Below are 13,632 nucleotides of genomic sequence, written 5' to 3'. Positions count from 1 at the left end.
TTTTGCATGAATTTTTACTTTGCTTGTCAACCGATGATTTATTTATTAATTTGGCCAATCAACCAATCGACAGTAGCAACAGTCATTTACATTTATACATTGAATGCTAATACTAGGAAAACAATTAAGTTACTTACTAAATGTACTGACCTTTTAAACGTAACACTACATTAGCAACATGAGGACTAAAAATGATACATAAGTAACGAAAATAATTCTAAACTAAAACTAAAGTGAGAATCACTTCTATCGCAGTTATATCGCAATTTGCAATATAACAATGGTTTCTTATGAATGTCAATGAGTGCTGTTGCGGTTCAGGGTCTTACATAGTCTTGACACAGGAGAATTAGCAAATAGGGTAATGGCTTTCCGTAACTGACGGACAGGAGCCCTAATATTAAAGCAATAAAATGATAGCGAAACAGGGGCATACAGTTAGGTGTTTCATCTGCGTACTGCTTACTTTCTATATTATGTCTTATGGGATATTGCTATGGGGCAAAGCAGCTGATATAGATACTATTTTTTCATTACAAGATAGAGGTGTTCGATCGATATATAAACTTAGATCACCGTGAAAAATTTACAGTATACTTACAATAGCTTACAAAAGTGAGTATGGACAACCGAATTCCTAGAAACAGACATAAGTCAGCATATCGTCTTAGAAAAGTGCAGAAAACCTTTGTGGGGCTCAGTATATGCAACATAATACCGAAGGTCAAATTTAAGGTATAAAAACACCTTTAATACATCGAGGTTACTATGCCATTGATGAATTTCTTAATGACAAAGTGGCTTGGAAGCAAGCCCTCAACTCACACAAGATAGAACAGTGATTGTTAAATTGTAAAATGATGTTGGAAAAGAGAAACTTATGAGCTTCTATCCGGCTTCTTCTCGGTAGAATCTACTTTCCGAACAGGTGGTAGAGTCACTAGAAACATACATACTTGACTTTTCAAAAGTGCTTATTGGCCTACTTGAAATAAATTAATTTAGATTTTTTTTAACTAGATTTTAAATATTGCTTTAACTGGTATAGCCCAAATGCATTGGAACAGCGTCAGCTTGTTAAAGATCTCCAAAAGTCAAACATGTTATTAACCTTTGAAAACTAATGCGTTAATAATAACAAATCTAATTCCATTTACAAAAATCACGCGACAACCCCATTTTAAAACTCTTGTGTTACAATTTGTTATTATTTCCATCAAATAGAAGAGGCGCTCCAAAGGATATTCGACAGCAATGAAGAACCGCCGGAAACTGCTTTCCCAGACAACGAGATCTTAGGAATACACTCAGGGTTACACATAGAGGAGGAAAATTCAGGGAACGAAAGGTCTGACAAGAAAAAAGCCAAGTCGTTCGAATGCCCGCACTGTAGGAGAGTGTTTCAACACAGAAACAGTCTACTTTATCACGTTTTGATGCACAGTGAGAAACAACAAGTGTGTCGAGATTGTGGGAAGAGCTTTTACACGCCCAGTGCCTTGAAGGTCAGTACTCACATGGTTTTCGAGTTTCAATTTCGGCAGTAGCGGAATCGAGCTTTAGTGATACGTTTTCCTAGTTCCATTTGCCAAAATGACCTTGTAAACTAATTCATCTTATCAAGATTATTTTATTTACATTTGGTTAAATACCTAAAGATTTCAACTGACTATTAGAAGTAGCAGACCTTTTTACCGCCATGCGTATTTCCGCTGCCAAGAAGCATTGCTGTGTTCCGGTCTGATCGGTTTAGCGCCGGGGCAGAACCCGGCTGAAACCTACGCCTCAAATCGATGGACACAGGGCGGTTTCTATAAGGTGTTCCTTTCATGCTCTGCGAAATGTTGCTCTGTTTTTAGGCATTGTTTTTCCATTTACCATTAGGTGGGACATTTGCTTGGGCCGTTAATACATCATCAGTATCATCATCATCATCAACCCATTTCCGCAAGGCACGGGTCTCTTCACGGGTCCACCCTGGATTTGTAGACTTACACGCCTTTGACAACACTGAAAGACTTTTCAGGTATGCAGGTTTTATCACGATGTTTTCCTTCATCATTTAAGCAAGTGTTTTTTTAATTGCTTAAATTAAAAACTCTTTAAAGTCCTGACCACTAGGCTATCACCGCTTCGGTAATCGTTACTTGTTTGCTATAAATGCGAAAGTGTGTTTGTTTGTCCTTCCTACACGCCCTAACTACGCAATAAATTAGTTGCAAAGACGGAGAGACATGGGCTACTTTTGTATTCCAAGAAAACAAACGGTTCCCACGGTATTCTGAAAAAACCGTAATAAATGCGTACGAAGATCTCGGTCAGCGCGGACTTTAAAAAAAGTTAACCTATTGAATGCCGGTTTTCGTGTGCAGATTCACAAGCGAGTGCACAACGACGACCGGCCGTGCAAGTGCGACGAGTGCGGCCGCGAGTTCCGCCAGTGGAGCGACCTCAAGTACCACAAGGCGTCCATACATTCCAACAAGGTACTGTCTACACAACGCCTAACACTACGTCTAATTCGCTATACTCCGCGAAAAGATCTTCCGCAGTATACTATCAAACCGATGAGCGAGTATATCATGGAATTCCGCAAAGTAACGCTTAATTCTGTCCAACTTATTTCTCCTTCTTTCTCATCTTGGGTGGTAAGTAAGTCTTTACCCTTCTTTGCAATCAACAACAGATTACCAAAACACTACAAGTTACGGATCTCCTCTCGGAACGAGAGGTGTAATACACAAAAATAAAAGTGCTGTGGCCGGTGGTCACATTAGTTTTATATCTTGCCAAGGGATATAATCGCGGCAAATGATTTTGGCAGGATGGCCAAGTGTGGATTGATAGACTTCACACGCATTCGAAAACATGACAGAAATATCAGGCCCTCGCGATGTTTTCCACCACTTTTTCAGCAAGTGATATTTAACTTCTTAAAACCCTTTAATAAAATAATGCAGCCCTTTCTACTAAGCTATTTCCAGTCGTATTTCATCTGGGAATCTTAGGCTAAATAGTTCAGTCGAAGATTCGGAGAACCTGACCGGTGAAAATCAAATAATTCCAAATTCTCAAATTATCTCGACTGAGTATTAGAACTGACACTACCACTTATAAGACAACAGCGCTTACCAGTCTGCAAGAAAAGCCTTAAAAAAATTCTAATCGTCCATCACGGGCACTTATGAAGCGTTTATACCTAATACGTTTCCATTATTGTGAGGATTTGGGGATAACTATGATTCTTAACTGAAGCATAAAGCTTCGAGGTTTCCAAACACTTTAAGAAGAGCCCAAAACCAACATAGCAGGGTTATTTTTTTTTTATTATCACCATCTCACAGTCAATTAATAATTAGCTATGAACGAGTTATAAAAACTTAAGGGTAGGCTTTTTATAACTCTGACAAAGCCTATAATTGAGTTTTTATAACTCTTACTGCAGACTTTTTTCGTTTTATAATATCTGCCCGCTCAGAGCATAACCTGTATGCACGCCACTGGCTATGAAGTTAGGCCAATTCATACTCTCCTTAATATTTTGACTTTTTATATAAACGTTTAACTACGAAACAATACATATACTCTATATGTTATTTTTCAATTGATGGTTTGCCAATTGATGGTTGCAGAAGAACTTCAAGTGCGAGTTTTGCGGCAAGGAGTTCGCGCGGCGCTACTCGCTCAGCGTGCACCGCCGCATCCACACGGGCGAGCGCAACTACAAGTGTGACTACTGCAGTAAGACCTTCCGCGCGTCTTCCTACCGCCTGAGCCACATGAGGACTCACACTGGTGAGAAGTCTTCTTATAAAAACGTTTAGCAAAATATACGTGCGACTACTGCAGCAAGACCTTCCACGCCTCATTCTACCGCCTGCGCCAGAAGTACTCACACTGTTGAGAAGACTTCAAACCATTATTTTAGGGCTATATACGTTTCCTCGTAGAACTTTTTCCAAATAAATTATAGTCTATGTTACTGTCTGATTATTAAATTTTCTATTGGTAAAGAAATTGATAAAAGGTCCAGTAGTGTTTCCGACTATGAATATTATAAACAAACAAGAAAATATTACTATTCCTTTGCTAACGCTATTTGTATACTTGAGCTTTTTAAACATCGCAACGGATTTTCGGCAATAAATATAGTGATTCCAGAGGAAGGTTTATTTGTAGATATTCGGCTTTTGTTCCGGATCGCGTGAAGCTGATCAATCCCAATGATTTTAGGAGCGTAACGCGGGCTTTTTGGCGTGCCTTGGAATGAGGCTCTGCCAGGGAGAGTTTGCACCCTAGGGCTCAAAGAAGCGAAGGGATCGCCGGCCTAAAGGCGCCTCATGTAATGCCGAACCTCGGCTCAGGCGACGATTGGTTTGACGGGGTTTTGGGCCGAGATTAGTCCGCACGCCTCGTAGGCCGTGGTGCGTGTCCACCGGATGACGTCAGAAGTCGAGGACCTCGTCCTCGCCGACGAAGACGCTGTGCAGAGGTTGATTGCGTGTCCTGATAGTGAAGAGGAAGTCGGGGGGGGGTCGCTAGTCTAGTATACTATGGATAACTAGTATATTTGTGTTCTGTATGTATTGCAAATAGATTAAATGTTTTATGTTTTTAGGAAGCAAACCCTACAAGTGTACGCAGTGCGAAAAGTGTTTCCGCGTTGCGTACGACCTGCGACGGCACATGCTCATACACGACAAAGTGCGAGTCCGGCTCGACGAACATAAAGGCAAGACGAAAGACATCAAAGACAAGAAACCCAACTTAGACATAAAGTTGGAACACAACCCTAAACAAGAACCGAAGTCGCCCGAGAGTGAAGAAATGAAAACAGACAGCAAACTACCCATATTGAAAAGTCTACTCGACAAAAAACCGTCCAAATCCAAAAAGAGTCCGAAAAAACCGCCTAATGTTACAGTGCAAAATAAGGAAGGACATTTCAAAATCAACTACGAAGCATTCGATTCGCGAGAGCATTACATTCTCGGCGACTTCAAACAGAAGGAAACTGATGAGATAATTAGGCTACAAGAGAGGCACGAGGAGAGAGACATCACTAACTTGAGGTCTTTGAAAAGCCAACAGATTTGCGAAATAGTGGATAGTGATAGGTTAGTTTTTAACAGAGAGAACACCGATGGGAAACTGCAAATTTTCACTCAGATCGAGAAAAATAAAGACTATAGTCCCATCGTTGGGAATGCCATGACTCTCAACGATATAAGGAATCTAGAGAGGGAGGTGGGCAGGGAGGTGAGGAACGACTTACAAGGGGAGGGCATCGAGACTGTGTTCTTCGAAAGGCTGTCAGCTTACTGCAATAACATACCGGCCGTATGAGACAAGTATTGGAGGACTGGTAATCTACCAGTCAGTTAGCTGTGGACCATTTAGTGAAATTTTCTTCTGTTTATTATACTTTTTTTTTTTTTTGTAATTTTGTTCGGATTTGGCGTCGAGTCGGAATTTCCAGAAATCGCAATAGAATTGGTAGGTATATAGACGTGAAAAATCGAAACGATTTTGTTTAAAGAAATACTCAAGATTTATGGTTTATGAAAATAACCGTGGTATAGTCAAAAAAATAGAACAAAGTATTCACATTTTTAGTAACACTAAAACTTTAATGTAATTTTTTGCATTGAATTTGTATTTAAAAATTTAAAAAAAATGTTTTACTGTACTCTAAATTGTTATCTGTAAGAACTAAGAACAACATATTGTACAAACTTACTTGTCTAAAATTACTTAAACTTAATTAAATATATATAAATGGCTGCATTCACGTAGGTTTTCGTCGCAGTACGGCCGACCATTATCGAAACCGTTCGGAGCTCTTCAGAAGCTTGTTTACAGGGCGCGGCTAGTTCAAAACTAAACAAACTTCAAACTTTTCTATTCTTATAGATAATAAATAGACGTCGAATAAACACTCTCAAGCTATTTTAAATTAAGAGAAAGAAAATTGTTATACCATATTTTGTTGTGGTCTTTTGTAACTCCGAAATCGGCACTGAATTTGACTTTTGCTAACATTTTCCAATTGTTACGTGTATTCGAAATATTTTCGAGCGGTTCTTAATATGCTACCTAATGCATCTGTGATAGCGTTTACTTATATAATAATTATTATGTATTTATACCTTTTGAGGCCAAATACTTATCACAGCCTCGAGTGTTACACCCGCGTTCACAAGTCTCACTATGAAGTCTCATAGTGCATCCGAACTCATGATGTAGGTTCCTCTATTCAAGAGGCGTTGTTACACGTCGGAACTTGTCATACACTGTATAACACTTAAACGCCCGCAATCGTGGAATCATTTTCGAATATTTCATCGTATAACATCAATGCAAAATTGACCTTGATATTAATAGTGGTAGAGTCGTTAATCCTGTAATTTTCTCCATGCGCAGTTGACGAATTTGAGCTTTAAAACTAGCAAATTAGATCCCATTTTACTCTAACGTTTCATAGTATCATTACTCGAAATAGGCCTTAAATACGAACGTACCAAGCCTCTGATTAATGGTGAACCTACATATTCATGACCACCGAGTCTTTATAGTGATTTAGTTATATTTGCTTGTGAATACGGGTATAAGTTTTAGTGTAGGCAAACCTCGTCACTAAATTTAGCGTTAATCTGACAACTTCTATGGTGAGCCATATGAGTTTTATTATGTACTGAGACATCAGAATGCAAGCCTGCAAGTAACAAATGTGTCTGTATCTGACAAATACATGTAAAGATACCTTTAAACACTCTAGTTAAACAGTTGGCAGAAGGCTACACCCTATAGTCTTATAAAGAAAAAAAAGTTTTTTTTACTTTTCATTGTGAAGTTTATTTCCAAATTGTTAAGGGAATAATCAAAATAAGTAGGTGAGTCTTTATTACTCTCTTAACAATTTGGAAATAAACTTTACAATGAAAAGTAACAAATTCTCATTGCTTGAAAATGTTAAATAAAAATGAGATGTTAAGCATAATACATCTCAGGCTGGCTTCGAAAATAAATATAATTATTTTAAGCCAAAAATGATTACTTATAATATTATGAAATGTCAAGTGTACATTTCACAAAGTAAATATTAAAATATGTCTCGAAATGTCAGCCTATGGCAAAATATTGAGAGTCATAATCACAATCATTTTTTTATATTTCTACTTTAAGCTTTGCACGAAAAAATAATGAAATTATTATGAACATTATATTACAAGTTAGAAAAAATGGTACTTTCGTCTCACCTTTGTCATAAAAGTGTCTCGTACGTACGCTAACTTCAGTGAGAGAGTTTTCCCTACGTTATACGATAAAGTCGAGGCTCTGTTTTTGTATAGTTGTTTGGAATATCTACTGTATATATTAGTTGTATATTACATAAGATCAAGATTGTTGTAAGTTTGTTACATTTTTATTTTAAATTGACTTATTACTCTAATAAACTTTAAAATTTAACAAATTTTTTAGAAGACTAGTTAATTGTAAGTTTCCACTACACCTGCCAGGTGTTTAGCGTGCCTTTTCACCAGGGATATCCTGTTATTAAAATATTGTTATAATGCTTTTTGACCAGAGATTTGATGCCTTTTTCAACAGGGATGGTATGCCTTTTTGTCCATGTATTATATCTTTTGAACAGGGTAATGATGTATTTATGTGTTTTGACCACTGTTTTTTTTTGGATCGGGGATACGATACCTTTTAACCATGGATATGAGTCCTTCTGACCAGAGATATGATTCCTCTTGACCTCCGAGTTTTATTGACTGGGGATACGAGTCTTTTGACCAGAGATATGACCTTCCTTGACCTCTGACTCTTTCGAACCGGTGAAATGATTCCTTTTGATCAACGAATTGGTTTATATGAATCAGAATCATTTATTTTCAGTTAAAATATGGTATATTTAACATGTTTACAGTCCATTGTTTCATTACTTTTTAGTCTAAAATATTATTCAAAAAAGGTTTACCCACAAAAAAAACTCTTTTTATATTTGTATTTATGTCTTAAAAAGTAATTTACACAAACATTTTTTTAAACATCACGATTTTAGGTAGTAAAAGATATAGTTGTTAGTTATTGGGGCCCCTCGGTAGTTGTTTCATATTTTGAGGCCCTCGATCTCCTAAGAATATACAGTTACCTCCCTTGCACCCAGTCGCCCGATTCAGTATCTTTTTCCAAGTTGCCAACTCTTCATACAAACCTCATAATAATAGACAGGGGCAGTCGGATCATCCTGTTCACATCCCACTGCTCCGCACAAGCCTCTTATAGGAGAGGAAATCAGAGCATGAACCACCTCGCTGCTCGTATGTGGCAAGGCGGGAATTAACGATTATTTATTATACACAATATTATGTGAGTCAAGGACAATGCCCATTTCCTAAACTAGCTATTGATTTTTTTTTGACAGAAAATCTCGAATGCCATTTACTTACTTGAACCTAGAATCAAAATCGGGACCTTTACTCCAATACGCTGCTCACAGTGAACAAACTTTGGACCAACGAGACAGTTGTACATTCATCACAATTGCATGGAGATGACAGTCAGACGGCCTTCGGTTTGAACCGTCATACGAGTTACCGAATCGGGTGACTGGTCGGTGTAGTGGCAACCAGCCTTTGAGTACCTAACTGTAAAATAATCAACAAATAACCATCGTATGTTCTCAATACAAATATATTTATACGGAAACAGTAAATTATGTCGAATTATGTGTAAAGTATAAGGCGCTTCGCAAACGTAGAGCCTTGAATTGTTGATATTGAAGACTGCAACTGACAAATGTCTTATGCATCATAGACTTCGACTGCTGGATCAAAGTCTTTTGAAGGTCGTTCCAAATTCCACGGTTTTGTGCAGCTTGTGTCCAGTGTCTTATGTATATTAATAATTTATACAATTATTGTATAAATTATTAATATGCAATTGACGGCCGATTGGCGCAGTGGGTTCGATTTCCACAACTGGACAATATTTGTGTGATGAATATAAATGTTTTTCAGTGGCTGGGTGTTCTATATACTATAAGTATTAATGTATATTATTAAAAAAATTATCCATCAGTTATCTTAGTACCCATAACACAAGCTACGCTTACTTTAGGACTAGATGGCGATGTGTGTATTGCCGTAGTATATTCATTTTTTTTTTTTTTTTTTTTTTAAATAAATGTGTAGTGACGGCGGTTCAGAAAACAGTTTTCTCTCCTCGACTAACTAATGCAATCCCGTCCGTCACCAACCCGTCTGCGCAGCAGGCTGATTATAAGCGAAACCTATTGGGAGAGGCCTTTTGTCAGCAGTGGACTCTTATAGGCTATCGATGATGATGAACACAATAAACTGCTGCTGTTGTCTGCAACTACGTCCACCTTTGGTTCCCTTTTTTTTTTTAAATTTCTTGCGAACCGCCAGTTTTTTCCCGGTTTAGAGAATCAATCATACGTCCGCCTCCAGCAGGCAAGATACCTCTGTGACAAATCCAAGGTCGGTGCAATGGTTGAGGGGAATATCGGTTACATACAAACAAACGTTTTTAATGCGCCTAAGGACACCTACAGACTATAACTTCCTATCAGATTCGCGGCTGTAGTATATATAGTCTGTAGAGAAGCTTCTTTATGTCAGACACACAGGTTCGGGTGGCTTACACAGTGCGTTTAAAGCAGTGATGTTGTAATATTGTTTTAGAATTATAATCCTTTTAGGGATTTAAGGTATTCTATTTATGGTTTCTTCACCTTCACTTGTAATTAAAATATACCTTATTTAATTTGTGAAATTCCCCTTTTTATATTAACTATATTGTTTCTATGAATTGAGTTTTGTATTTCTTTAAACTTCTACGATCAATATCGAAGTAAGTGATTATTTCAGCACACTCACCTAGATAGATAGGCATATGCCTATGAAAAGAGATTCATGGCATGCATTCTCAAACGGGTTGTTGACCTCCAACTGTCTGTCTATTCATATCCAATATATAAAGCTGAAGAGTTTGTTTGTTTACTTAAACGCGATGATCTCAGCAACTACTGGTCCATTTGAAAAATTATTTCGCTGTTGGCTAGCCTATTTATCGAGAAAGGCTATAGGATATGTATCATCTCGCTGAGAACAATAGGAGTATAGCACCAATAAAAAATGTTTCAAGCTTTTTTCCCCTTTCGAGAGCTTCCGCTGCGTGCGCAACGTAAAACGATAGCATATGGCTATCTTTAGGTTGACTTATACGCAGACGAAGTAGCGAGGCTCCGCTAGTATCATATATTACTGTTATTTTAAAATATTCCAGCTTCAAACGACGGTGGTAAGCCTTAGGTCTTTTTAAAGTTTTTAATAAATCTGCTTAGATGTAAGATGTTTATATAAAGATGTTAATTCGGTTGTACATTAAACTAAACTGTTGATAGCACTAAACTATAATCCTTATGCGGGAAACTCCTCATCATGTATTTTGTACATAATGTATAATATGAATTTTAATAAATAAGCATAATCAAGTTAATTTGGTCTACATCACTTACCCTTACTTATTTAACTGATTCTTACGTCGTTTCTATTGAAATCTAGATAACAAGATGCTAGAAATATTGTGTACGCATCACTTTGTCGCCGCGAACAAGACTCGGAGCACTCTAGTTTTAACAATACATTTGTAATAGCTAGCGACTTGATTGTAATTTGTAAACTACGTTGCCTCTTAGGTACTAAAACAAATAGGTACGCGGTTGTGAAAAGCAGCAATGCATGACTCCCAGTTCGTTCGGGGACAGTGTTTTCTATACTTAAAGTGCTAAACGGAATTTCTAGTGCCTTGTTATTAATATTTCTATGATCGTGTCTTTCAGGTTCATTCGGAAATCCATTACAAACCCTCGACGGGAAAACGACGGGATGTTATAAGTTTGACGTGTCTGTGTGTGTAGCAACGTGTTTCCCGAATGGATGAACCGATTTAGATATTGTTGTTTTGATATTGCTTGAAAAATCGGGAAATGTTCTTGGCCATGTTAGAAGAAAATCGAACCAAAATGGCCGCCACCACAAAAAAGTGGACTATATATATTTTCTGTAAAGTTTTATCAAAATCAATTCGGTAGTTTTAGCTTGAAGGAGTAACAAACATCCATACAATCTTTCTCATTTATTTTATTAGGATTTTATTATGTTACATAAAAACAGCCGTTACGGGGTGCCTGCAGATGTGAAATTAAAGTTGGTAATAAGAATAAGGGAAAGCGTGGACCAGCGTGGTGAACTACGGCCTAAACCTTTCTCATTGTGATTAGACCCATGCCATGCACTGGGCCAAATAGGTTGATATGATGATAATGACAGTAATAATAACTAATTAGGTACCAATAGATTATACTAATTAGAATTTAAAAAAAGTATTTCTATTCGAATTCTATATCTATATCATATTCATGACGGCATAACCGAACGTCATGCCGTTAGCCGTGACGGCATTAAGCTCGATCGTACTGAAAAGGCGCCCTAATATAAAATGTTAGCCGTATAGTCTGCCTCATCACGAATCTTCCAAGTCCAGAATCTAACTAAATCTGGTTTGTGGTATTTATACCTACGTGGTCCCTAGGACCTTGTTTAATTTCGGTGACATTCCAAAAATATGGTATCCTGGAGATATGCGATGCGATTGTGCGATTGGTGGTCATAAAATCGTAAAGTTGGAAGAAAGTTTAGCTTTGATTACCTACCTTAGTTTAACAAACTATGTACTCGTATTTGTGTGTATTATATTCTTAAAATATTCATCAGCTATCTTAGTACTCATAATACAAGCTTCGCTTAATTAGGGGCCAGATGGCGATGTTTGTATTGTCGAAAGTCCTAGTATATTTATTATTATTTTTATTTACTATCATTTATTCTTTTTCATTTTTTTTTTAATTCTTAACAATGCTTAAAAATAAAATAAAAAATACTATTAAAAATTTAAAAAAAAAAACATCCACCTTCCGCTTGCGGGGCTTTTGAATGCCCAAGCAACCGGCGGTTAGGGCTCCAGAGTGAGGAACCTCCTCACAATACGCGCCGTTTCAAGGACTACTGCCTTCTGTATCCGACCCTTGATCCAACAACCAAATGAAAGCTTCTTAAGATGTTGGTTGAAGCTTTTCGCGAGAAGACCATTGACTAAAACGACGATCGGAACAATAACGGTCGGTACAAGTATTTAGATACTTTTTCCTTTTCAGCTTTCACCAGATTATCGTCATGTGGAATAGTAATGTCAACAATTATTGCAGGGCGCACTGATCGATCGACTAGTACTATATCAGGTCTATTAGTTGTAATATACCTGTCAGTGGTAATCGTTCGATCCCAGTAGTTTATTATTTTTTATTATTATCGTATGCAGAAGAGACGTAACTCTGAAACAGCCCTGACCAAGTAGCTACTGAGAATTCATCATTAGCCAGTGACTGTCCACTGCTGGACTAAACAAGCTCTCTCCAGGTTTGCCCATAATCACCACGCTGGGCAGGCGGGTTGATGAGCGCCTACTGCGCTCATCAACCCGCCTGCCCAATGATAGTACCTAGCTAATAGCACAGAAGACGCTTTTGCTCTTTCTCTGTTAACCCTCAGACGCCTAGTACAATACACGCGGGAAGCGGAGATCTGGAGACCACTGTATTCCGAACTGCAGTCACCACACGACACGGCACGGTACTCAGAATTATTTTGATATATTTGTAAATCCACCACGTGGTCTGAGATACGGACTGAGTCAGCTAAGCAATAAAATTGGCTTGAGTTCAAATGATCAAACGATTTTTACATTTCGGCATGAAATATCAAACAATATTGAACCGCCACTTGAAATGATAATCAAGTCCGGCAGATTCATACAAATATTTGGAATAGGAAGTTGGGATGAGAAATCGGATAAGACTTCCAAATATTTGACTCTTCCGTTTGAAATCCGGTCAAGAATTCAAAATGTACTTGAACGTTCTTACTGATATCATTTTGGAGTTTATCCTCGTTTTGAAACCTTGGTCGACCTCTTTGGCGCAGAAGTGAGCGAAAAACAGGGTGAGTTTGCATATTTTTTTTTTTTAATTATTCGATCAATAAACTGGTAACAATCAATGACGTTATCATGAGAATAACATAAATAAAAGAGAAAGACAGGCGATTAAAACCTTCTAGAAATGACCACAGCATGCTTAATTATAATAATCTAAAGATCCAGAATAACATCTTTCAGGACGCTTACTCTAAAGGAATTTGTTTTGTAGGCGACCCGCTCAGGCGTGGGTGTGGGCTAACTAAAATTAAATTATTTTCCAGTACAGTGTAATTTAGTTATTTACATTCACCTGATGGAATCCGTTTCTGGTTGAATGAGTAACAAGTGAAATATTTCTCGTGGGTTACAAAAAACGTGCCTACGTGCAGCACTGTTACAATTTCCGGGGGGATTTTCCTACAGCATAAACTGCTGCGATGGACAAGGGCGTAGGCCGCAATCTGAAATTTACTAGCTTAGTTTTCAGGATTTATTGTGTATGTGATCTAAACCAGAAACGGAATAGATCAGCTGTGAACTCAGTTTTATCCTGACAACTTT

The 13,632-nt window shown here is 37.6% G+C and overlaps 1 protein-coding gene across 1 annotated transcript in view; it reads left to right on the top strand.

Annotated features, from left to right (window-relative positions):
- Positions 1–8,915, top strand: part of LOC120623712 (zinc finger protein 62 homolog) — a 28,041-nt gene extending 19,126 nt beyond the window's left edge. Inside the window, exons 12-15 of the mRNA XM_039889894.1 lie at positions 1,225–1,505; positions 2,373–2,486; positions 3,633–3,795; positions 4,619–8,915. Of these exons, the coding sequence (XP_039745828.1) occupies positions 1,225–1,505; positions 2,373–2,486; positions 3,633–3,795; positions 4,619–5,346 (1,286 nt within the window). The 3' untranslated portion in view covers positions 5,347–8,915. The remainder of the gene's footprint in view (positions 1–1,224; positions 1,506–2,372; positions 2,487–3,632; positions 3,796–4,618) is intronic.
- The last annotated feature ends 4,717 nt before the right edge of the window (positions 8,916–13,632 follow it).

The sequence above is a fragment of the Pararge aegeria genome, chromosome 5 (genome assembly GCF_905163445.1).
Source record: "Pararge aegeria chromosome 5, ilParAegt1.1, whole genome shotgun sequence".
Taxonomy (NCBI): domain Eukaryota; kingdom Metazoa; phylum Arthropoda; class Insecta; order Lepidoptera; family Nymphalidae; genus Pararge; species Pararge aegeria.
The sequence above is the reverse complement of the archived record's forward strand: the minus strand, read 5'-3'. Positions and strand labels throughout refer to the sequence as shown.